This window comes from Peromyscus leucopus, chromosome 1 (genome assembly GCF_004664715.2).
Source record: "Peromyscus leucopus breed LL Stock chromosome 1, UCI_PerLeu_2.1, whole genome shotgun sequence".
Taxonomy (NCBI): Eukaryota; Metazoa; Chordata; class Mammalia; order Rodentia; family Cricetidae; genus Peromyscus; species Peromyscus leucopus.
This window is the reverse complement of record NC_051063.1, coordinates 127,826,823-127,854,504: the sequence shown is the minus strand read 5'-3', so window position 1 is coordinate 127,854,504 and position 27,682 is coordinate 127,826,823. Positions and strand designations below refer to the sequence as shown.

The window sequence follows — 27,682 nt, the reverse complement described above, 5'->3', positions numbered from 1 at the left end:
CTTTCCTCCCCAATTTGCTTTTTGGTCATGGTGTTTCGGCCGCATCAATAAATACCCTAAGACAACAATGCAAGCAGAAAACATCCACTGCACCTTCCTCCTCCTTCCCAAATGTTTTCAGCCTGAGACTGCTCCCCTGCAGAGAGCTCCCACTAAGACTCACTTACCCTCTCCTCCATATACTGGACTTACACTTACACACAACTGCACTCAGTTTCAGGGCTGTAGGTGCCCTCCATCTAAGTAAACATGGCCCACTTGATGCAAGCATTTCTGAAGGTTTGTCTGTTTTCTTCACTCCTCCCTAAATGTCCTAGTACCTCATCACCCCCTCAGAGCACTGACCAACACTTTGAACTATAGACACATTTAAACATTCCAACCACCATTATCAGAAATATCAAATTTCAGCTGGGTGATTGTGGCCCACACCTTTAATCCCAACCTTGGGAGGTAGAGGCAGGTGGATCTCTGTGAGTTCAGGGCCAGCCTGATCTACAGAATGAGTTCCAGGACAGCCAGGTCTACATAGAGAAACCCTATTTTGAAAAGGAAGGATGGAAGGACGGACAGATGGATAAACAAATAAATTTGGCCCATACACAGAATGGAAATTGACCAAGAATACTAAGCTGATTATAGCTCAGTGTTTGTGATGGTTGGTGTTAATTATCAACCTGGCAGAACCTGGAATAGGCTGGGAGGTGAGCCTCTTGATATGCCTCTGGGGAATTATCGTGATATATAAATTGATGTGGGAAGACTAATCTTAACTGTGGGTGGAACTAATCCCTGGGAAGTGGACTGTATATGGAAAAAGCAACCTGAGCACTAGTAAGCGTTTACTGCTCTCGTTTACTGACTGCAAATGCAATGTGACCAGCTGCTTCAAGCTCCTGCTGCCATGTACAGTCAAACTGTGAGCTAGGCTAATCAACCCTTTGTACCTTAAGTTGCTTTTGACTGATTTTTTGTTTTTGTAATCACATCATGAGAAAAGAAACTAAGGCGGTGGTAAAGGACTTGCCTAGCACACTTAAGGTCCAAGTGATTTTCATCATTACACAAGGGAACAGTCCTGCTCCAGCACATACCTTATGAGATGTTGGAGAGCTACACAGAGGAGGCATACAGGGTGTAGCCAGACGATCTAAATGGGCCATGACAACAACTGCAGTTTGTCGTAAATCAATGGCAAGCTCATTGTCTTGTGGAAGAGTAAGGTACCTCAGGAAACTCTCATTGGGGCTCAGAGGGCCAGATAAAAGCTAGATTAAGAGAAAGAAAGAAACACACTCAGAAACAGTGGAAGAAAAATACCACTACCAACTTCTAATTACTCTGTTTTCATATTTAGTTATGCATTTCCTGCATATCTTATATTTTAGCCATCAAACTATAATGTTGGTCATACAGCTACACTATACATTCTTACCCCTCTATACCTGGCATATAAACACAGTAGTGACTGTCCAACCTACTTTTATACCACACGTGTTGACTCCATATGGACTGTTTATACAGCCAAATTACCCTATAGGAACACCGGCCTCAAACCCCAATAAGAGGACTGGGAAAGAAGCTCAGTCCCCATACAGTGCTTAGCATGAGGACCTGAGTTCAATTCCCAGAACCCATGTAAATATGTCAAGCATGGTGCTATGCACTTGTACTCCCTAAGCAAGGGAGGTTGAGATAGGTTCACTGACCAGTCAGAATTACCTGGGGAATTCGAGGCAAGTGAGAAACCCTGTCTCGAAAAAATAAGGTGGGTGGCTCCTGAGGAACAAAACCCCAAATTGACCTCTGGCTTCCATACAAGGTGAAGAGGGAGGGAGGGAGGGAGGGAGGGAGGGAGGAGGGAGGGAGGGAGACACTGTTTTTAAAGTATAAGAACACAGAACAAGCTCTCTGAAACATAACACAGTACTACAACATGCCTTTTGAAGCTAAAACAAAACACAACAAAATCCCTCAATTTGATATGAACATTGACTACTTTAGTGGTGAACTTTGTTTTATTTTGTGGTTTTGAAGTCTTGGGCATTGAACCTAGAGCTTTAAGCATGTTAGGCAAGTACTCTTTTAAGAGTCTTTAACAATCCTTACTCCACCCATTTGAAACATTAAGTTGTCTGGGCTAACATTAAATCTTTGATCCTCCTGCCTCAGCCTTCCAAGTAGCTAGGATCACAGGTGTGTACCACCTGGCCTGGCAGTCCACTCTACTAAAGCCTTATTTTATTTACAATTAACATCATATTTCTAATTTGCAAAAACAGAGTCTTCTTATCACTTAAGAGTGTTAAGACATAAATTAGGCCAAAGTGATAACAGAACACCTAACTTTACAGAAAAGATAAAAAGTTCAAATGTAAAGAACCACAGTCCTGGGGTTTCATGAGTATTTGTTTACATTAACATAAAACAGCCTAACACAGTACCTAAAATTCACCTCCCAAAACATTCCAGCAGCTGCTGGGAACACACAGGCACTAATAAACCAGACACACAGATCATCACCTCAGCTGACTCAGCAAAGTCTGCAAGTCCACATGGCAGGCAGTAGACAGATCTCTAAAAGGCCAATGAATCCATGCCATACCATATTCCTCTTTTTAAGTACAAATCACGAAGCTGTCATATGGAAGAATCTTTATAGGACATGTGATACTCGACCCTGTCAATACAGTGCATTTGACCCATGCCTGCCCCCATCTCCCTTGCTGCTATCACCAGGAAACAAATACACCCAAAAGGCATCTACTCCCATAGATGAACACTGTGGCTTACTTATAATAAAGCTAGCTCTTTGGTATCCTCAGAATAAGAAAGAGCCATCCAAACACAAGACCCCAGGTGATACTCACGTGCATGTCCCCTTCTGCATGTGGCACGTCCTTACTGCAGATGATGCTCTGGAACCTCTGCAACAGAGGCAAAAGAGGGGCACTGGTGCCCTGGGCAGACCTCTCATTGTCAGTTTCCTGTGCCCCACTGTCCCACAGTTGAAGCAACAACAGGATGGCAGACAACATTTGGCTGAAAAGAAAGGATATTTACTCTCTAATAAAAAACAAGCTAGTGTTTGCTATAACACATCAAAACTAAACAAACAAACAAACAAACAAACAATTAGAATTATAGGAGGACAATGATATGAAAAGATGCTAAAATAATGTCATGGAAATAATTCTTGGCAATTAAATCACTGAATCAATGCTGTGAATTTAGCAAAAGACATTTTCCTTTTATCAATATGAAGCATAAAAATAGCTAAGACATTCAAGCAGTGCTTTCTAAATGAAGCTTCTAGGATCTTAAATCAACAAAGTAAAAAATACCTATTTCAGAAAAACTAAATAAACAGTTATTTAGGAGAAAATAATCTTAAAAAGAACTCCTAGATGACTAGATAAACTAGCCTAAAAAGAAATAAAGACAACAAAACAGACTAGCATAAGAAATAAACACAGGGCCCTGGGATGAAGGTCTAGCTATAGAACACTACAATTTGCTATAGCCACAAACAAATGGAATTCCACAACACAGCAGGTGTACAGACACACACACACAACCATCTCCTGAGGTGACATGAGCCTCACACCACTCACCTAAGAGTGCCTCTCTGGACAGCCAACTCCAGCAGGATGGCCAAAGCCAAGTGCTGGTCCTGCAGGGGAACTCCGCCTGGCCCCTTAGTCCCTGGTGTTCCATGAACATCCCTGAAATGACAGCAACAGCAAGGCTAGGCAACATCAGAGAAAGCAGCAAACCTAAAATCATACCAGCAGGCTAATTATATTCAATCTCCCATGTAAAAAGACAAGCACATATACATAAACACACACATACACGAGGAATGGGGGTGGGGGTGGGAAGGGGGAGAGGGAGGGAGGGAGGAAGAGGAAGGAGAGAAAGGCAAAAGGATCAGAAGTTCCAAGGTCATTCCTGGCTACATAGTAGTTTGAGACCAGCCTGGGCTGTATGAGAGTCTGTCTCAAGAGAATAGTAGGAGGAAGCGGGGGAGGGAGGGAGTAGATATTTTTCCAATTTGAACAAAATATAGTATCAACTTTCCCATACAAAATTAGAGTATTAATTTTTAAAGTCACCAGAAAATCTAAAGGCATATATCTATGCATATTACACCAAAGAAGTATTTGAACTTTGTTACTCAGTAATAAATAACAAATTTCCTGAACCTAAAATTGGAAAGGAAAGGCTATAACTGACACTGTCTTTTTAAAATTAATTCTAAAGCTATTTTCAGGGCTTTAAAATTCTACAGTAACACCTTCACCAGCACACCTAGAAGAGAGGATTTTTAAAATTAATTCCAAGGCTATTTTCAGGGCTTTAGAATTCTACAGTAACACATTCACTAGCCCACTTATAAGAGAGACTCATGGCTCATATGCAAGAGACCGAAGGCATCCCTGCTGGTTACAGGAATAAATGGTAATGACTTCTGCTGAGGAGACTAACTTTCCTTCTATGTGTCTCTACGCTGAATTTTATATTATTTTCTTTACATTAAAAAAATGTAACTAAAGATTCATATCCAAGCCAGGAGCAGAAACATACACCTCCAGTCACAACTACCAAGGAGCTGAGGATCACTTGAGCTAAGGAGCTCTGGACTATAGGAATGCTATTGCCAACTGGGTATCCAAGCTAAGTTCAATATAGCAACCTCCTAGGGAGCTTGTCTAAGGAGAGGTGCCGCTGCCCAGCCAAAATCAGAAATGAGGCAAGTCAAAACTCCCATTCTGATCAAAGTCATATACAAAAAAAATAAAAAAGTATAGCTATATGCTACAGTTTGGATCATAAATGTCTGCCAAACACCCATGCACTCGCTGGCTAGTTCCAAATCCATGGCACTATGGAGAAGTGATAGAACATTATAGACAGAGCCAAGTACAAAAGTTAGTCATTGCTGGTGCACTCTCGAAGGGAATACTACAAACCTACGATCTCCTCTTTCTCCCTTGCTTATTGGCTGCCATGAACAGAATAGGCCCCTCCATGGTAAACTCTATTGACACAGGTCCAAAGCAACAAGAAGGCCAAGTGACCACAGACTGAAATCTGAAACCACCAGCCAAAATCCTCCCTCCTTTCAGTGGGTTGTCCAAGGTTTTTGTTACAGCAATAGTAAACTAACAAACACGTTTATCCATTTTTTTTCTGCAATGAGAAGGATCAAATCTAGTAGTACATGCTCAGCAACTGCTCTACTACTCAGTTACACCCTTGGCACTAGTCAGAACATTGTTTGAGTAGCCATGTTCTCATATATTATCTACCAAGACTTCCAGGCAAGCACCATCAATCCCTCAAAACAGTGGCTCTTCATTAACACCAAGAAGCATGCAAGAAGTGCTCACATTATGATGAATGGGTTATCAAATACCTCCAGAAAACAATAAATAACAAAAAATTTTTTTGATATTTCCCATCACGTTCAATGTGACAGCTTCTTGGGTCAAGTCACAATAATCATAAATTAAATCATCTAAAAAGCTGAGAATGGGCCAGAGAGCTGGCTCTGCAGGTAAAGCACTTGCTGCCAAGACTGATTACCTGAGTTCAATCCTACGACTCGTGGTTCACTACAACACATGCACCCATAAATACACCTACACACAAACACACACACACACACACACACACACTAATACCTCACATACAAAACAAATAAATAAAATGTACAAAAACAATTTTAAAGCCAAGCATGGTGGCATACACCTTTTATCCCAGCACACGGAAGGTAGAGGCAGGCAAATCTCTGTGAGTTCAAGGCCAGCCTGGTGTACAAAACTAGTTCCAGGACAGCTAGGGCTGTTATACAGAGAAAATTTGTCTCAAAAACAAACAAACAATTGTAATGTGAATAGCAAGAACTTTGCAGGCATGCTGAAAACACAGCAACAGCAGCAGCAGCAGCAGCAGCAGCAGCAGCAGCAGCAGCTAGTCAGCAAGTTCCCAGAAGCACAGTAAGATGAACTGAGAACAAGCCTCCAGTACACTGAAGCTACTCCACAGAAAAGCAAGAAAAGTACAAACTCACCCAGTCACGACAGACCTGAGGAACCTCGTCGCTCTCTCTACTACCTCCAGCCACACAGAGGACACTGTACTCTCATCAAAGAGAGAGGCCTCGGGAAGAGCTCGAAGGGCGTCCAGGGACTCCTGCAAGAGCTCACTGCAGAGATCCGCATCTTCACCTGAGCAACATACAGTGAGGCATTGCTGACAAGCAGAGTTCCAGTCACCCCACTGGGCCTCCAACCCCTCAAATGACAAGATATTCATGAAAGTCTTTATCCAATAGGTCAAACTCTTACACAGCTGTTGAAATTCCATTCCACCTTTAATATCTCTCACATAAGCAGTATGTGTGAGACATATTGAATTATCTCTTACCTGAAATGCTGGTGTCAGAAGTGACTCAGTTTTGGGGTGTGTGTGTGTGTGTGTACACATCTCCTTGAGAAGGGGACTAATCTCACTTCTATTTTCACTTCTGTTTCATATATACACTTACACACAGAAACTGGAAGTAATCTCATGCAGCAACTTTAGTGTGGCTGCATTCTGGCAGCAATCTATCACATGAGGCTGAGTGTGGGATTTTCTACTTGTGATATCATGAGTCAAAAGACTTCAGGTTTTATATCATTTTAGATTGCATATTTTCTGATTATGGGTGCTCAATTGTTAACTTCTTACTAAGGCATTCCATGGTGAAGGAGGTGAGGCATGGTTGTAATAAATGAACATTTTTCTTAAAAACACAGGCCTGAAAACTTAGAGAGACCCTGTGGCCTCTTATGCTAAAATAGACAGAACTTAAGGTAAAGAGAATGAAGACATTTACAAAGATTAAACAACTCTGAAAAATACCCAACATGGCCTCAGGGACCTGGCAGTCTAGCTGTTACGTGGCCAACAAGGAACCTGCTGGGGCAGAATTGCACAGGGAACTGAAAACTCCTATCTATGAAGGAAACAGAATGGCATGCTATACACATACCTGAACGCCAGGCCCTTCGTAAGAAAGCAAAGGCAAAGGAGAGCGCTGCTCGAGACCCAACTCTGGCAAGTCCTTCTACCCCTCTGCCTGTGGGACGGGAACTGCACATAAACACAAAGGGTAGAAAAACTGGTCAGTCAGAGGAACATGAAAATAATAAAGTAAGAACGTAGGCCACGGGGTAACTTATGGTCTTCTTTAGCTATCAGGATCCTTGGTGGGTTTTAGTTCCAATTTTTTTAAACTTTAAATAAAATATGCTTTGTAAAGAAAAAGTTTCTCTGTGAGGGCCTGAATAGTGCAGGGAGGCTGTGTGCACTCATCTGTGAGGGCTGACAGTGTAGGGGAGGCTGTGTGCATTTATCTGTGAGGGCTGACAGTGTAGGGGAGGCTCTGGGCACATCTGTGAGGGCCTGAATAGTTCAGGGAAAACTCTGTGCACATCTGTGAGTGACTATGAAGGGAGAAGAGAGCTATTTGCTACTTCCAGAAGAGGCACTGGATGTCAGGAACACAGGAATATATTTCTGAATGAGAAATATAAGTATTACACAACAGAACCTTTAAAGATGAGTACATATGTTAAATCTGATCAGGAGAGTTTGGAGGACTATTACTAACATTTTCCCTTGAAGAAAACTGTTCCTTTGTAAACATGAAGCTCGACTCTCCTCAGACATTCAGGATCTTGGCCCCCAAGAAAGAACCTATAGCTCTAAGCCAGTGTAAGAACCACTCTTAAAATGGTAGCCTCTGTTTTTTAACTATTGTTACGTGTGTGTGTGTGCAAATAAATAAATACAACCACTATAAATCCAAGAACTTTTTTTTTTAATTTTAGGAATCCCTTCACTTAATGAAAAATATTCTAACTAACTCACCAATGCTTAAGGTAACAGAGGACTCAAGACACTCTCTGTATCTTAAGGTGATCTGATCAACACACAAGTTTGCTGAAGGTCTCTTAGCATCAACTACTCACATATACAGAGCTCTCAGACCAGTGACCATCACTGTGGGCTGCTGTCTATGTGGTCAGGAAATAAAAAACTGTGCCCCAGCTATTTTCAAATGGAAAGAAACCCCAGAGGTCCTGTGACACAGTCATGAAAACTTACTTTAAATGTGACAACATGACTTCAACCAGATAAAACAGGGAAGGAGAGGAGAGAAGAAGGGAGGTAGGAAGACAAAGGAGAGAGAAGAAAGGAGAGTAGAGATAAGGGGAAGGGAGAGAAACCAAATGAAGCTACAATTAACACTTGTCTGCCAGATGCTGAGTTTCCCACACTGCCTGCTGCATCCTCTACATAATTTCCATGTGTACTCTAGGGAGTGAAAGCCACTATCACAACAAAAGAAACAAGCTCCTAACCATATAAAATGAGTTACCCTGGCACTCTGTTCTCATGTGAACAAGAATTTTCATAGTTACATTGAGAAAAAATATAATTTTACATGAGACTTAAATATTCTAGTAGTTATTAGTAAATGCCAAGGGGCAAATTGGTTGATGTAGTAATAAATAACCACAAATTAAAAACCCTATGTCTGGAAGCATCTTTAGTAATAAAGAAACTGTCTTAAACAAAAGAGCCAGAACTTACAGGGAATGCCAACAGGGTTCTTCCATTTTATTATTACCTTTTCTTCTCGGTGGGAGGCACAGAAATGCTGCTGCTTTTCCACTTAACTTTGACATTTTCCTGGAAAACAGTTCTGTTTAAGGCAATGAAATAGCGCTCTAGGATCACTAGCCTCTGCTTCAACCTCAAGGCTGAGAGTGTCGTGGTAGCTGACTGGACAGCCAGAGCTTGCTGCTCTTTAACCAGCACAGAAAGGCACTCCTTCAGTTCATTCACATCTGAAACACAAGATAAGAAAACATTCTAACTTGTCAACATCTTGAGCAGGGCTGGCAGTAATACTAAGAAATTAGACAATAACAGTAGAAACACCTATGTATACAATACTATCCAAATCATTAAACAGTGTGCACATATTAGCTGGTAGTACTCTATGTCCACACAGGAAACTCAGGCATAGAGGGGTTAAGTAACTTGACTAAAATCACACAGAGGAGTACAGTACAAGACATGGATACACTACTTCTCAGTAATCATCATGTAAAAGTTGCTAATAAAAAACTGAAGGGCTGTAGAGCACTTGCTTAGCATGAAAAAGGCCCTGGGCTCAAGGCTTAGCCCCACAGAAATGAATGAACAAATCTTCAAAACTACAAAGTCAAACTTCTCAGTAGCCCACTTTCTAAAAGAAAAAACAAAACTCTAGCCACTTTGCTAACAACTAAGGTCAAAATAAAAACAAAGGTCACTTTGAGTGCATGTGTTTCTGTGTAGGCGAGTGCACGTGTGTGGAGGTCAGAGGGCAACTTCAGGTGTTATTCGTCACATGCTACCTACCTGGTTTTTTAAGACAAGGTTTTCCATTGGCCTAGAACATGCCAAGTACACTAGGCTGGCTGGCCAGCAAGCCCCAGGGATCTGCCTGTCTCTATCTCCTCAGCACTAAGACTGCAAGTGAGAGCACCACACCCCATTCATTTTATATGTGTGCTGCAGATAGGTCTCCCCAAACCCAAAAGCAGTGTTACAATAAAATTACTCTGTATGAATAACTAATGAAAGGAATACATTTATGAAACTATTTTATTGGAAGATAACATACTCAAATTGTATGAAAAAAGTTTATTAAGCTATTCCCTCTAGTATATGTTTGAATTTTTTCACAAAAGTTTTTAAGTAGCTATCAGACAATCACATGAATAAAATAAGTTAAAAATCCTAGCCTAGCCACAAGTTACCTAAGACTATAAAAAATTGCAGCTTGTAAATTAAGTTACCTCTCAACAACCCCCATGCTAGCACTACTCCTGTTTATGTTCTGTCTTTACTTCAACAGTCTTCAGCCTTCAAGACTCGGACCCTGACAGACAATCACAAAACCACACCAACCTCTCTTGAATGGAAGATACCAGTTTCTGGCTACCCATCACTTGAGCATGCTTTCTATGCAAAGTAAAGTTCTTAGAAAGAATTAGAGATTACATCTCACTACTTCATTCCTGGCGAACAGGCACTGTAGTAGGATGCCAGACCTACACACTGACAATCTAAAACTGAAATGCCTAAGAGTTGACAGTTATGGAAAGCAAGATGAGCAAAGATGAGCAACACCCTGAATTCCATATTGGTATCAAGATGGAAAAACAGAATGTTTCCCAGTGAAGTAGCATCCCAGACTTCTCAGGGCATCCTTTTCAAGCCAGTCTGCAGAAGAAACAGGAAAAGGCATCCAGCCCTCACTATATGGAGCATCTTCACAGAGACAAGGCAGTCACAGACATATCCCAGAGGAATTCCTTTTAGAAATCAAAAAAGGCTAGTAAAATGCTTTACATCTTCTGAAAAGTCAGTTTCTACCTTGTATTTCTAATTTAAATCTTCACTGGCAAGTATTAATTGTACACAGTGACGGACTTCATAGACCTTTTTATACATTATTCACATACATTGCCTATACCCATCTCTCCTTCCCTTGTTCCCTCCCTTCTTTCCCATTATCCCTATTCTATTTTCACATCCCACATACATGATTTCATAGATCTATACAAAATCTAGGACCTAAAAATGAAAAAAAAACATGTAATATTTATCTTTTTGAGTCTCACTTATTTGATGATCTCTTCTAGTTGCATCCATTTTTCTGAAAATGACCTAATTTTATTCTTTGTTGTTGTTTGTTTTTTGAGACAGGGTCTCTCTATGTGGTCCTGTCCTGGCTGTTTTGGAACTCGCTCTGTAGACCAGTCTGGCCTTGAACTCAGAGATCTACCTGCCTCTGCCTCCCAGGTGCAGGGACTAAAGGCATGTGTCATCACAATTTTATTCTTCTTCATGGCTGAATAAAACCTCTCTCTCTCTCTCTCTCTCTCTCTCTCTCTCTCTCTCTCTCTCTCTCTCACACACACACACACACACACACACACACACACACACACACACATTTTCCTTATTGTTAAGACACCTAGGCAGAATCCACAAGTTGGCTATTGTGAATATTAATGTAATAATCACTGATATACAAGATTCTGTGCTGTGTTAATTTTGAGTCCTTCATGTATATACCTAGCAGTAGTTTAGCTAGGTCACACGATATATTTACTTTGGTTTTTGGGGTGAACCTCCACACTGATTTTCATAGTGGTTAAACTTATAGTCCCATCAGCAGTCACAAGGTTTTTTTTTTTTTTTTTTTTGAGACAGGGTTTCTCTGTGTAGCTTTGGAGCCTGTCCTGGAACTCACTCTGTAGACCAGGCTGGCCTCAAACACAGAGACCCACCTGCCTCTGCTTCCCGAGTGCTGGGATTAAAGATATGCACCACCATCGCCCAGCGTCATTTGTTTTCTTAATGACATACCTTCTGTCCAGGGGGAGATGGAATCTCAATATTTTAATATATTTCACTTCTGCCAGTGTAAAAAAAAAATCTAAAAGTTCATGTACCTAATTACTAAGTTTTAAAAATTACATGAAGTAAAACCTAAAGAACTAAAGAAAAGCCTACAATTAACACTAGAGGCTTCAATACTCCTAGTAAGAAAGAGAAGAAAAGCAGTCAGATTATGATTTGTTTCTCTCTCGCCATAAAAGACAAAAAAATTAATTACACTAATATGTGCTAGACAAAAGCATCACTCTATTCAGTCTGCTGTTCTTACAAAAACACTATGAGCTGGGAATTAGTATTTACTACAGGTAAAACTTAAATTATACTTACACATTTATATGTATGTGCACAAGGAAAAAACAAGTTTAAATGTCAACACCAAACTGGTAAGAGCAATAAATCCTCAAAATAAAACTGTAATTGTGGTAGACAGTTATGTCTTTATAATCTATGAATTTTCATTAAAAAAAAATTCATATATTCTTTGTGAACTGAAACCTTTGTGGTGTCTAAGAATATAGCTCAATGGTATACCATGTATTTAACTTACATAAGACCCTAGGATCAAGCCCCAACACACATTAAAAACAAATTTTTAAAACAAAAATGCATCAGATATTTTTAGAAATTAAATAAAATAAAATAAAGGAAGACCAAAAAAGAAAAGTGTAAGTTTTACTTGCTTGGATAAAAAGAAATGGATGATTTTTACACATGTTATAACTAAAAAAGAAAAAATGTATTTTTGTGAACAAAGACTTGAATAAATATTTCTCCAAAGAACAAAGAACATTTACAGATCAGTTGGCATTGTTGAAAGAAATTTTCAACATTACTTAATCATTAATAAATACAAATCAAAGCAGTAACATGTCACTTCATACTCATCAGGGCGGATATTATCAAGAGGAAATTAAGTGTTAGCAAGGACCCAGAGAAACCAGAACCCTTGTGGACTGCTGAGAGAATGAAAACCTAATGTGGCCTCTGGAAAACACTGTACCAGTGTTTGGAAAAGTTAATCACAGTATTCCCACACAATCCAGTGTACCTGGGAATGCACACAGAACTAAAAGCAGTGACCTCAAGCAGACAACCATGTCTGTGGCAGCAGCATTCACCTACTCAGGACCCAATGACAATGAATCAGATCTCAAGGCTGACAGTGGCGCTTACTAGGAGAGACACCTCCAGACTAGTACATAGATGCTTTGCAGTTAATATTTATTGTTTTTTCACATGTAGAATTGTTCCTTTTATACTTTTTCTACAAAGCACTTTTTTCTGGTTTCATTTGTTTATTTATTGTTTCTGTCTCTAGTAACTAGTTGGAAACACGTAAAATAAGCTTCCTAGATAAAAGTTATTTTAAATAAAGGTTATAATTATGTGGGGAAAAAAACCAAAAGGGAGAAGTACCCCAAGGGTCCACCAACTGGAGCAGATATAATCAACATATGAACACAAACAGTGAAATATTATTTAACATTTAAAAGGCCACAGCATGCACTCAGGAGGTAGAGGCAGGCGGACCTGAGCTCGAGGCCAGCCCGATCTACAGAATGAGATCCAGAACAGCCAGGGCTACACAGAGAAACCCTATCTTGAAAACCAAAAAGGACACAGCATGGATAAACTTAAATATATACTAAGCAAAATAAGCTAGATAATAGGAGTAAATGCTATCTGAGTCTATTTATGTATGGTGCTTGTGAAGACTGAAGTGCAGACATCAAAGATGACTGTGATTGCCTGGAGGATTGGGGGAGAGTGGTGAATGGATATGAGTGGTAGTGATTTTGTACCAGAGTATGAACATATTTAATAAACTGTATGCTTAAAAATGGTTATAATGGTTATATATCAGATATATTTTACTATTATATTTTATATCAGACACATTTTACTGTAATACAGGTTTAATTTTAGAAAATTCTTTTAACAAACAAAAACTTGATCCACTGCTGTCAGAAAGTGTAATACCTGGCTGCTTGCCCCAGACCCAACTCTCCAGGATTGATTTGGCTCTATACACGGGTGTAGGCGTCTCTTCTTCCTCCTTCTTCTCTTTGTCATTAAGATCTTCTTTCTTGGTTCCACTCTGAGTTTCAACACCATCATCTGGAGAATTAAAAATGCTTAAGTCCATAATTGTTTTTCAAAATGCAACAGTCAAGCTGGGCATGGCGGCTCATGCCTATAATCCCCAGCACATGAGTTCAAGACCATCTTAAACCACATAGTAAGTTCCAGGCCAGCCTGGGCAACTGAGTAAGGCCCTGACACAAAGTAAGGATAAGAGGAAGGGCAGGAAGGAGAGAAGGAAACAGAGAGAGGAGAGCAAAGCACCTCTTATCAATCTCTACAAATAAGTCTTCCCAAACATGGGAGAGTTATAGCACATATCAGTAACTCATTTTAGGATTTTTAAAAAAATCACATGAATTAAAACTACAAAAGAGTCAGCATAGTTTACTTAATAATGAAAATACAATAAGGGATTTTTCAAATTCTTTAAAGCATGAAGGTTTGTTTTGGTTTGTTTTGTTTTAAATACTTTTCAATGTCCTACTAGATTTCACAATGTCCTTAATATTGATCTATTTGGACTTTACACTAATTGCTTTAATCCAGTAACTCAAAATTGCTTAACAACCAAAGGGAGAATTAGGGAGACAAACTCTAAAATCATTTTTTAACTGTACAGTGTTCTCCTCTACTGCCAGCTGAGAACCACTGCTATAAAAGATCACTATCCCTGAGATGGCAAGATGGCTCAGTAGAGACCTGACAATCTGAATTCAATTCCCAGAACCCACATAAAAGTGGTAGCTGTCCTGATACCCACATACATGCCATGGCACATACATACATACAAACACACACACACACACACACACACACACACACACACACACAGTTTAAGAACCATCATAATTGAAGTATAATTCAGGAGCACTGAGACACAAAAGGAAAGTTGAAAACTACCACCTCAAGTCACGGTAAAGTCTCAGACAGTAGCAAGTGCCTTGAAATGCCTTACATGGCTGTAAAGAGAAGATGGAAAGAATCTTAACCCTGAAATGCTAACAAGTCCTGTCATAAGGAAAATAATCACATAAATTACATATACATATATATATACACACACACACATATACACACATATATACTGTATCTTTGTGTGTGTGTGTGTGTGTGTGTGTGTGCGCGCGCGCGCATTTCACACCAACCAATTCTCTAATTCTCTATTAACACCAACTCTATCTAGCAATTTAATTTGATTCTGGTAGTAACCAGCTGGACTTAGAACAGAACAAATGAGTTAAAGGCTCTGTACCCACTTCAGATGCCAATTACAAGCAACAGATTCTGGCTAACACACAACTTCTGTCTGGCTTAACTACAAATAGCAGGTGCCCACGACCCTCTCCTGCTAGATGGATATGGCTTGGCCATATTGCAGTCATCCTATGTCATAACTATCGTGGTTATCCCAGAGTAACCCTGCTATGTTTTTCTCGCTTCATTTACAAACAAATCATACTATACAAAACCACTCGAGTGATACATGGAGTTTTATAACTAGACCTTGGCTCCCAGGGCACACCTGATTCTTTGATAGGATCTTAAGATAAACAAGTACATTCCAGCCATGATGAAGTTACTTTTCTCCAACCATAATCCAATCACTCTTTTTGACGAAAACTGTGGGATCCAACTGGTCTTGCTGCCACCAAAGACCACACTTCTGTTAGTCCCAATCAACTGTGCTCTCTAAAATTTTAGATCCATCTACCTCCCTTTCTTCTTTTTCATGTACCTATAAGCTGTGGATTTTCCTGGAACAAACACCAAATGGCAAAAGGGAACAAACTACATAGACAAAAGAACCTCACATTCTACTTCCATACAATAAAAATCACAGGCAGCGAAACACTACACTGATGTCTCAAGAACAGATCGGTGGATGAAGGTCTAGGAGGATGAACAGAGCAACACTGGAGTTTGGAGAGTGGTCAAACTGTATCCAGATAATGGAGGCTACAGGAATCCACACATGTTAAAATGTGTTGTATTAAAGATCATATGACTTTCTTAAACTTCTTAAAGAAGGAAAAGATGTGGCAGTTAACAAGAAGCATCTCCAAACACAACTCAGGTTTTACTCTCAGGAGCACAAATCAGAATACTACAGCAAGAGCAAGATGAAGTCCCCCAAGAGCATGACCAACACTACAATAATTAGCACCAGCAGCTCACAGAGAAAGAAACTCACTTCAGTGCCTACATACTCTCCTTTTCATGACTGTGGGAATCAAAAGGTACACACAGATGACAAATTATCCAAACACAGTAAATAAGAAATGCTGGAAAGAATATAGAGTGTAGTTCCTAAGGCCCTGGGGAAACATAAGGGGCTATGAGCAGACCTCCAATTGCTTGTCAGCTCATATGAGGACCATCTAACAACTGATTAACCTTAAGACTTTAAGACACTCCTGTCCAGTTAAGCTGAGGCCATTTGTACAAACCACCCAAGGCCTTCTTTGTCCAAACCACTAAGCCTAGGACCTGGACAGCTGCTAATGACTCAATAGAGAAGGGCCCAAAAGGAGTAAATTGACTGATTGATTTCAAAGAAAACAAAATTAACAGTCCAGCTAAATACTGTGGGCTAAACTCAAAATGTTCTTCTGATAACATTTTCTGTACATCAACCCTAACTTCTCTGGATCCTAAACACTAAAAGGCCTTACTATTTATAACAAGTTTTATAAACTGAGTATAGCACAGCCCAGAGTGTCTGCCTAGCATGACTCATGAGTATTTGCCTAGCATGCTCAAAACCATAGGCTTGATATAAAAAGTAAAGTTTGCTTCATATTTGTTCCTGTAAGCTTTGGGACCAGCTAACCTGGGGCCCACAGAAAAGCAGAAACAAGACCCTACCTCAAAAATCAAGATGGAAGGAAAAGAATTGACTCCTGTAGTTATTCTCTGACTTCCTCATGTATACTTGCTTTCAAACACACACACACCCTCCCTACATACACACTAATAAAGGAAAACTTTTTAATTAAAAAAAAACTCAAGGTAACACTATGCAGGAAGCATCTAAGGAAGCCAGGTGAGACACATCCATGGATGGACACAAGTGGTGTGATAACAAGTTGAGCCAAACAGTGAGGGGATGACTTTGCATCAATTCACTGTACATATCTCTAGGTGATTCTGTGTGTATATGGAAATTTCCACATAAATACAAGAAACAGAACTCACTCTAATAGATGACATAACCAAAAACACAAGCTAAAAATACCTTTCCTCATGCTCTTTCCAATCAACAGTATACCAATTCATTCCACAAGGAGAAAAGCTATACATTCTAAAAGTAGTAATGTCTTTATATTGGAGTAACACTCAACAGACTCTGCAACAAGCCTCAATTGAGGCTTTTCAGATAGACAATCTGGAGTAGGTGCTGGCTTCCATGTCCTTTTACAGTCTTGGTGCTGATTTCAATCACCAGGCACAAATGAGTCATGTTGAATTTTGAGCACTACAGGCTTCAACAGGATTACTATTCCCTAACAAAGGTTTAGAGAGGAATAATCTCACAGTAATCAACATCTATAATTAGTTACAGGAAGATCTGTTTCAAAATTTAAAGGAGAAACTATTCATGATTTCCTACAAGCTATATACTAATTAACACAAACAAAAAATCTGGACAGTTTGACATATTAACTAACATCTTAGACAAAAATTACCAAAGGGTGAATAAAGTTCCAAGACCAAAGCTCAGGTGCTCCCGTTTTCTAGCATATTACAAAGTCTCTGTAAAATGCAATTTACACGCACAAATACACATAATTTTTAAAGGGGGAGAAGATAGCCCAGCATGTGAAGACACTTATCACCAAACCAGATAACCTGAGTTAAATCCACAGAACTCACGCACCAGAGAACCAACTTCCAAGTTGTCCCCTGATATGTACAGCAGGATACCTGTATACACACACTGTATGTACACACACACACACACACACACACACACACGTAATTTTTATAGTATTTACAACATAAACAAGTATTCATTAACAGATTTTACCTTTTCTAGAAGGGAGCTCTCGATTTTGGGTTAATTCTGTCCCAGTGTACACAATTTCTCCATCTTTAACCATTTCATTCCACAGACCACAGAGTCCATCTTTCGTGAATGCAAGCTGGCAAATACAGAAAAGATAAACTTACAGAGAGATCCGTATAAATCTTTTTTATTCAAAATTTTTATTTTTGAAAATTTCATGAGTACTCTATATCATTTCCACCCTTCTGCCCCTCCAACTCCTGAGCCCCTCTCATATTCATGACCTCTTCTCTAATTATTGCTTACATACATATAGATTACACATACCTATACACACATATATAATATATATACAACTTACTGAGTATTGTTCATGTGTTTAGGGCTGACCTTGATAACCTATCAGGGGTTTATCACTGAAAAAAACTGATTCTCTCAGCAGACATTGATTGCCTATAGCTCTTGATCTGGGGTGAGGCCTTGTGAAATTTCCCCATCCACACTGGCATGCCAACTGGTGCTGACACTGTGTAGAGGTTTGTTTAGGTAACCATATTGTTGTGTTGTTATGGGTACAGCATCCCTGTCATGTCTAGAAGACACTAATTCACTGCCAGCACCCTGGTCCTCTGGCTCTTACAATCTTTCCACCCCTCTTCCATGATGTTCCTTTAGCCTTAGGTGAAGGTGTTATGTTCTGTCAATTAGGGCTGGGCACTCCACACTTATTTCTCTGTAGTTATGACCAGCTGTGAATTCCTGCAATTGCCTCTGTCTGCTACCCAAAGAAAATTCTTTGATAAGGGGTTAGAACTACTTATCTGTAGATAAGGATAGTATTTAGAATACAGCTAAAAATTATATCAATTTAGGAGTAGGTTCACCTCTAGGGTCTATGACTTCTCCAGCCACAGGTTTCCAGTATTGGGCATAAATGCCCTCCTATTAAGCTGGCTGTAAATCCAATTAGACAGCTGGTAGTTACCCCCAAAATAAAAGTGCAACTATTGCACCATTGGGGATATCTTAGTGGGCCAGTGAGAGCTCCATTTTGCAGACTTCATGGCTGGGGAGGACTACTGATTGCTTTTTTCCCTTGGAAGCTTACATAATAGCCTCTAATACTATATGAGTGCCAGTTCTCACAGAGGAGGCTTTCAAGTCAGTTCTAGCTCAATTTCTCCAAGTTCTGTATCCAAAAGGTATAGTGTCTTCAGCACCAAGGTTTTAAAGAATTATATAAAGGAAGGGGGATCATGTCTCTATGTTTTTTGTTTGGTTTGTTTTTTTTATTCATATATATATATATAATATATATATATAATATATATATATATTTTGGTTTTTCCAGACAGGGTTTCCCTGTACGGTTTTTATTTTTTTTTTAAACAGGTTCTTACAAAGCATCCTAGGCCAGCCTCCAACTCGAACTCCCTGTGGGACTACAGGAATATGTCACACTGGCAGGTCTTTACAAAGGTCTTTAGCGGGTCGTCCCCCCCCAGACAAGGTTTCTCTGTGTAGCCCTGGCTGTCCAGGAACTCACTCTGTGGCCCAGGTTGGCCTCAAACTCACAGAGATCTGCCTGCCTCTGCCTCCTGAGTGCTGGGATTAAAGGCGTGCACCACCGCCATCAGGCTAATTCATGGATTTCTTATATTTTCACATATTATACATTCACTCTATTATACATAGTCATCTCCACACATATACTTATCACTGGTCTAGTCCTTAAGAGGCCCCCTACTTTTATTATTAAAAAGAAAAAGAAAAAAAGGAGTCTCCAGACTAGAGAAAACATACTTAGGCTTTCTGAATCTGGCTTATTTTGCTCATGAGCTTCAGTTCCGCTCATTTTTCTCAAAAATGATTTCAACCTTTCCTTCTTAATGATTGAGAAACAGTCCACACTCTCTCTCTCTCTCTCTCTCTCTCTCTCTCTCTCTCTCTCTCTCTCTCTCTCTCTCTCTCTCTCTGTGTGTGTGTGTGTGTGTGTGTGTGTGTTTACGTACATACATGCCACATTTTCTTTACCTATTCCTCCACTGATGGACACCAAATGATTTCATGACCTGGCTGCTGTGACTAGAAAACAGTAAGAGTGGGTATGTAGTAGGTATCTACCATATGTAGCCTTTGATTCCTTTGAGGACATTCCCTGTCATGAGGGTTCCTTTTTCCCACCAGTCACATCACCATTTGGTTCTGTACTGATGACAACCATCCTGAATGGGGTGAGAAGTAATCTCAGTGTAGTTTTGATTTATATTTGCTCATATCTAAAAATGTTGGCCACTTTTCTCAAGTATTTATTCCTATTTTTTCATATGAAAGTATTCTGGTTATTGGCCTAAGCACGACTACATTATTAGTGCTTGAGATGTTTAACTTTTTAAGTTTTTTATATATTCTGAATATTAAAATCCTGTCAGATGCATAACTGGTAAAAGTTATGTCCCATTCTGCAGGCTGCCTCTTCACTCAGGTGATTATTTCCTTCACTATGAAGTTCTTATTTTCCTGCAATACCATCTGTCAATTTCTTATTTTCTGCACTACTGAGGTACTACTTTTTTAATTAATTAATTTTATTTTTATGTACACTGGTGTTTTGATTGCATGTATGACCATATGTGGGTGTAGGAGCCCCTGCAACTGGAGTTACAAACAGTTGTGAGCTGCCATGTGGGTGCTGGGAATTGAATCCAAGTCTTCTGGAAGAGCAGCCAGTGCTCTTAACCACTAAATCACCTTTCCAGCCCCACTGAGGTACTATTTTAAAAAACAATTTCTATGTCTGTGTTTTCAAGTATTTCCATATGTTGTCCATTAGTAGTTTCAAAGTTTCTGGGGTTTACAGTTAGGGCCTTTGGTCCATTTTGTTGATTTTGATGCAGGATAAAAGGTAGAGAATGAGTTTCAGTCTTCTCCCCATAGATACACAATCTTCCCACACCACAAGTCAAACAGAATATCTTTTCTCTGATGTATATTTTCAGCATCTTCCTGGAAAATCAGATATGTGTCTACATATCTGGCTCCTCTGTTGTATTCTAATTGTCTAGCTTTGTGGTATTTATCATACTATCACTATATAGTATAACTTGAATTAAATATTGGTACTTCCAGAATTGTTCTTTTCCTTCAAGATAGCTTTGGATATTCACTATACTAAATTTCATGTAATATGCAAAAGAGGGGTAGGGGCATACGTGCATGCATATGCTCTGAAATGATAAACCAAAAATAAGTAATAGTGATTATGTATGAGGAAACACAGATAGAACATGGAGGAAGCAGGGAATAGAAAAAAGCAATATGTGAGTATTTCTTATGTGTAAAATATAAATTGCTTCCATCCTCAAAAATTCAAGCTTTGGGGCTGGAGAACTGGCTCAGCACTTAAGAACACTGGTTGCTCTTCCTGAGGACCCAGGTTGGATTCCCAACACCCACATGGCACCTCATAGGCTTGCATGTGATGCACAGATATACATGCAGACAAAACACCCATACACATAAAATAAACACTTATTTTTAATTCAAGTTATAGTATAAAAAAGCAAAACCTATAACTGGAAACAAGCAAAAAAAACCAGGTTTTTTTTTTTAATGCTTTTGAGCTGAACAAAAACTACAAACATGTTAATATGGATAGAAAAAGCCCACAAGGCCTCAACCCTATACAAAGAACTACAGGCAACTAAGAAATGCTGAGAGTGGGAGAAACACTCTTTCTAGGGCAGAGCACACCAACCCGGTTATCCAATACCAAATGGTCAGCCCTGAAAACACACATGCAAGTATCATTATATAGACTAAGCAGGTTACATAAGACTAGGAATGTGTGTGAGTATATATACGCATAATATATGTATGTCACACCAGTTAATGAAAAACAGGCCATGAATTTGAAAGACAGCAAACAGGTTTGGAGGAGGAATAAGATGATACAATTATATTATAATCACAAAAATAAAATTAAAAAATGTTTTGCAAAGGACTGTTTAAGCTTCATATGATTAGAATACAGTCTAAGAATATAGTCTAGGAAGAAAAAAATCTGTGTGTGTATGTGTGTGTGTACATGTGTGTGGTTTTGTTCAAGACAGGGTTTCTCTGTGTAACAGCTTGGTTGTCCTGGAACTCGCTTTGCAGACCAGGCTGGCCTCAAAGTCAGAGATTCTCCTGCATCTGCCTCTTCTGGAATTAAAGCCTGAGCCACTACACCTGGAAAGAAAAAATTCTCAAACCTTGTGTACTGATCATTTTTATAACCTTAATTAACACAGATACTATCATTTAAAAGCAATTCCATGTGTGTTATTTGATAAAGTAATGTTCACATGATAAAAACCTGTTTATGATTAAGTATATTAATGTTACCAGAAACTAAAGTGTTAAATGTAAAAAAACAAAAGTAAAGAATATTTTTTAAGCAATCTGGATAAGAATCTCACCAAAAATTTATCTTTAAAATATATTTGTTTTGTGTATGAAAAGATTTTAACTTGAAAAGCAACAATCTTCCTGCACTGAGTACCATGATATTGGCCCCAAAGCACCATTTCCCACTAAAAGGAACCAAGGATCTTAGAGAGAAAGGCTAATTCTGGAATCAATGTAAGCAATACAACATGAGTTACAATATGAGAATGCCATGCTCTACTTTCTCAAAAAAAAAAAAAAAAAAAAAGGAGTGGTGGGGAGGAGACCAGGTGTGGAGGTGCACACCTTTAATCCCAGCACTCAGAAGAAGAGGGAGGCAGATCTCTGAGTTCGAAGCTAACCTGGTCTACAAAGTGGGTCCCAAGAAAGCCAGACTAGAGAAACCCTGTCTCAAAAAAAAAAAAAGAATGAATGAATGAATGAATTTGCACAAAAACTAATGAAGAAAAGATTCCTGTCAAAGCTAAGAACAATTCTGGGTATCACCAATACATAACCAATGTAATAGACAACAGTAAATTCAATTGCATGAGTAAATAATGACATTCAAGGGAAAAAAACGAAAAATTAAAAACACCCTAGTTTGTCCACATCTGTTGAAGAAAAAGGATTCCCAGAGTTAACAGCCAGCATAAAACAGGAAAAGGAGACATTGGAAACACCCTGAAGAGGTATGCACTCTGAAAACTGGAGTATGAGAGAAGCCATCTTTTCTTCTATAGATGCACTTTAAAAGACTTACTTCAACCCAGGTGTAATCCTGTAATCCCAGGACTCGGGAGGCAGAGGCATAAGGATCACTGCAAGTTTGAGGCCATCACTACTTAGTGAGTCCCATGCCAGCCACGACTACATAACGAAACACTGACTTACAAAAAAAAAAAAAAAAAAAAAAAAAAAAAAAACCACAGAAAAAAAGAAAGAAAGAGCAGGAGGGAGGGAGGGAAGAAGGAAGAGGAGAAAAGTAGAAGGGAGATGGAGGAGGGGAGAGAAGGACAGACCTCTATTTGTCCATTTTCTTTTTTAAAAAAATTTATTCATTTTATCATGTGTGTATGAATGCTTTGCCTGCTTGTATGTATCTGCACCGTGTGCATACAATGCCTACAGAGTCCAGAAGAAAGTCTTGAACCCTCTGGAACCAGAGCTAGAGATAGTTGTGAGTGGACATATAGGTGCTAGGAACTAAACCCACATGTCCTCCACAAAAGCAGCAAGTGCTCTCAACCACTGAGCCATCTCTCTAACCCATCTAATAGTCAGGGCTTTTTTAAAACACAATTCTACTATCTCACTCCTTGGCAGGCACCATCCTCATAAAGCACCCACTACCTTCAATAGCAGTTTCTTTAAAATAAATTAAGCACAAAAGAATATCATGTATACCCCTCATTACTGCATTCTTCTACACTTTTTTATGTGTACAGGCATGAACTTACATAAGTTTATGTCTACATCACATGTGCTGGAACCCACAGAGGCAGAAGAAGGCATAGTATCCCCCGGATCTGGAGTTGCAGACAGTTTTGGGCCACTAGGTGGTGCTGGGAACCAAACCCAGGTCTCCTGCAGAAGCAGTGAATGCTTTTAACTGCTGAGCCATCTCCAGCCCTGAAATCTTCTATACTTTCTCTCCAGTTCTTCAGAGTTCTTTCCCACCTAATCTATGCAAGTAAATATTCAGATATCACTTTTATAAAATTATTCACAATAAGCAAAGAAAGGAGATAAAATGGTCCCCAAAATTCTGGTCCTCTGGGCTATACATTCAACTTGTGTTGTCTTCTGGCAAACTACACACAAGACCCATAAATACGATGGTGTGTCATGGGGCTGGAGAGATAGCTCAGGGGTTAGTCATGGGGCTGGAGAGATAACTCAGGGGTTAAGAGCACTGGCTGCTCTTCTAAAGGTCCTAAGTTCAATTCCCAGCAACCACAAGGTAGCTCACAACCATCTATAACAGGATTTGATGCCCTCTTCTGGCAAGCAGGTATACATGCATAAAATAAAAATATATTAAAAAAAAAAAAAAAAAAAGACCGACCAATGGAAACCAGTCTGCACCACAGTGCAAATGGCTACAGACAAAGAGGCCAGGCCTTAAGGCTCAGGTGTGCTATGTTACAGGAGTTACATTCAACTTTCATGCTCATATCTCAAGGGAACCCAGGAGCCTTTCAAGTCTCCACGTAATTAAAATTATAAAGGAGGGGGAAAAAAGAAGAAACTACAAAAACATAAAGTAAAAGAGTCAGAGTCAAGAGCCAATCAATCAAGACAAGGAATATATTATGATTCTTTCAGATCAGTGGTCAGATCGGGTACAAAAAGTGAAGAAAGGCAGAGAATAAAAACATGAATGAGAATTAGTTCAGTTTTAACTGTGAAGATTTATACTAATACTATGGTTTAGGTAAGTGTCCCTCAGGGTTCACAGTTGCAGCTTGGTCCTCAGAGGGCTACTACTAGAGAAAGGAACTAGAGTGATTGTTCTGGCTCAACTTGACCCAGGCTACAGTCATCTGAGAGGGAGAAAATGCCTTCGTAAGATGGGGATGTAGGCAGGCAAGCCTGTAGAGTATTTCCTTAATTAGTAATTGATGGGGGAGGGCCCAGCCCATTGTAAGTGGTGACATCCCTGGACTGGTGGTCCTGGGTTCTGTAAGAAAGCAGGCTGAGCAAGCTTACAGCTCCTGCCTCCAGGTTCCTGCCCTGCTTGAGTACTTGACCTGACTTCCTTCAATAACGAACAGTGATGTGAAAGTGTAATAAATAAGTAAGTATCCAAATAAACCCTTTTCTCTCCAACTTGCTTTTTGGTCATGGTGTTTTATCACAGAAAAAGAAACCCTAACTAGGACAGTGATCCTTACTTAGGTCATCTAAGTCCCCTCAAAGGGAACTGTGGAACCCCAAGCTATGTGTCTTCCCTTCTGCTTCTTAGCTAATATGATGATCAATTTTGTTATACTACATGCTACCATTGTGATGTGCAGAAAAAAGGATCAATCAGTCATGAACTAGAATCTTCAAAGCTATTAGCCTAAATAAACTTTTTCTCAATGAGTAAATTACTTACCATCAACAACTCTCCCTACTAATATGTCACAAATATAAACCTAGATCTTAGCAGAGATTCCAGGAGAGAAGAATTCACAGCAAGTGAGTTATATATGATGGATTACAAGAAATGCCAACATCCCAAGAGAGATGATGGGCCACCATGCTAGGCCCCAACTGCACTTTAAGTATGCCACAGATTGGCTGGTATCCACATATTAGTGTTTTGGAACACAGCCTAGATTCAGAGACACTGGTGTTCAAAAGTGAAATTTTAAAAATGTGGGCTGGGAATGGAGCTAAACTGTCAGGACACTTGCTTAGTATTTATGAAGCCCTAGGTTCAATCCCCAATACTGCATAAATCAGGTATGGTGATGTATGCCTGCAATTCCAGCACTCAGAAGGTACAAACAGGATATCCAAAGTTCAAGGTCATCCTCAGCTACACAGCAAGTTGGAGGATAGCTTCAAAAAACAAAACAGCAAAAAAAGATGAAACATTTAAACATTTAGAGACTAAGCCAGCCAGGCGGCAGTAGCGCACATCTTTACTCTGAGCACTGGGGAGGAAGAGGCAGGTAGATCTCTGTGAGTTCGAGGCCAGCCTGGTCTACTAAGCAAATTCCAGGACAGGCTCCAAAGAAACCCTGTGGGGGGAGGGGGCACTAAGCCAAGGGAGATGCTACATTTACAAGAAAGGAAGGAAAAGAAGGAGGGAATAAATAACTCAGTCCATTCTTTAATCACCTGGGTTGTGTAGGACAGTTACATTACTTTTCTGTTGCTGTGACGAAACACCATGACCAAAAGTGACTTACAGAAGAGTTCTATTTTGCCTTGGGAAAGAAAGTCTGTAATGAGGTGGAGCATGAGAGCAGGCAGTGGGAGCAGGAGGCTGAGCAATCATATTTTATTTAATAACTATTCTATTAAGAAGCATTTGCATAATTTCTAGTTGTTTGATACTATAAATTATACTGTAGCAAAACTCTTTATTCTGGCTCTATATCAAAATAATGTCACCACTGGATACAGTGACACAACTGAGTAAGCCACAAACAGAAAGAAAGAACTGGAAGTAGGATGAGGCTATAAACTCACAAAGCCCACCCCTATGGAAAGTACTTCTCCAGCAAGGCTTCACCTAAAGGTTCCATATTCTCTTTTTTTTTTTTTTAATTTTATTATATATACAGTGTTCTGCCTGCATGTATGCTTGCACGCCAGAAGAGTAAACCAGATCCCATTATAGATGGTTGTGAGCCACCATGTGGTTGCTGGGGATTGAACTCAGGACCTCTGGAAGAGCAGCTAATACTCTTAGCCTCTGAGCCATCTCTCTAAGCCCCCAAGGTTCCATATTCTCTTCAAACTGTACCAACCAACTAGGGACCAAATGTCCAAATATGTAAGCCTATGAAGGACATTTCTCATTCAAACCACCACCACAATTCTGCAGCAATTTTTCAGAACTGAAACTTTCCATCCAGAAAGGAAGAGGAGGAAGCTCCTAAGACTGATAAGTAAACAACTTACACGTCTCAGAAAGTCCTTGAAACTAACAAGATTTACAAGAACCCTCTTTGAGATTATAGAAGTAGTAAACAGATGCCTAGAGAGAAGACTGTCAAATCTATCAAGCTACCTGCAAACCATCCACAGAGCTCGCTCCAGAGTTAGTTCCATGAGTCCCCACTCAGGCAGACGTAGGCCTGTAGTAATGCAGCAGCCTTTGAGTCACCTACAGTCTATAAACCCAGAGTTCACTGTGTTGGATTTTGGTAGGAAAGTTACTTTGTTCTATCATCAGTTCCCTATGTGGGCTAAAGACGTGTGTTTTGGCATCTCCCCAGGAAGAGCAAGAGACAGAAGCTGTGTACATGGCAAGTAATCTTCTGTTGGAAGGCACAGACTGGACATCTTGAGGAACACAATGTGAAGGGTTACAGGACATGAAGCATGGGCTCAAGCAACAGAACCCAACTGCAACAGTGAGAGCATCCACCAACCAAGCATCAGGTAGAGTCTTAAGAAGACTGCTTCAGTGATTAAGACAAATTTTCTAAGAGTAAAGACTATATAGATCAACGTAACTAAGCAATAAGATATAGTTTTAAAAGCAAACTGATCTCAAGCAATTTACATGTATGCCAAAGCAAATCTCATTCTCACTTTTTTATTTTCATATACACATAGACTGTACACTAACCATACCCTCACACTTTCCAACCTTTGTTTCTCTTCTAAAAAAAAAAAAAAAAAAACTAAACTAAAACTAAATCCACAGCCAGGTACTACAATGCATGTCTGTTCTCCCAGACATTCAGAAGGCTGAAGTAGTTGTATCAAAAAAATTATAAAGTCAACCTGGGAAACACAGTGTTACTCCATCTCAAAAATAAAGATGTAAAACAAAATTCGGCATAAAATAGTATATTTATAATTTTCAACATTTAATCACATTTTAGCAAACACACATCAACCTACAGCTAGAGTAACTAATCAATGCAAATGACAGAATCATTCAAGAGATTGGTATGAGTGATTGACTCAGAAAAA

At 39.5% G+C, this 27,682-nt stretch overlaps 1 protein-coding gene across 1 annotated transcript in view; it reads right to left on the bottom strand.

Annotated features, from left to right (window-relative positions):
* The window catches only part of Herc2 (HECT and RLD domain containing E3 ubiquitin protein ligase 2), a 191,645-nt gene that overhangs the window by 155,636 nt on the left and 8,327 nt on the right, over window positions 1-27,682 (bottom strand). The window contains exons 3-10 of the mRNA XM_037198198.1: window positions 17,630-17,744; window positions 13,498-13,635; window positions 8,687-8,906; window positions 7,043-7,143; window positions 6,077-6,233; window positions 3,615-3,725; window positions 2,871-3,042; window positions 1,095-1,268 (exon numbers count right to left, since the gene is read on the bottom strand). Coding sequence (XP_037054093.1) covers window positions 1,095-1,268; window positions 2,871-3,042; window positions 3,615-3,725; window positions 6,077-6,233; window positions 7,043-7,143; window positions 8,687-8,906; window positions 13,498-13,635; window positions 17,630-17,744 — 1,188 coding nt within the window. The remainder of the gene's footprint in view (window positions 1-1,094; window positions 1,269-2,870; window positions 3,043-3,614; window positions 3,726-6,076; window positions 6,234-7,042; window positions 7,144-8,686; window positions 8,907-13,497; window positions 13,636-17,629; window positions 17,745-27,682) is intronic.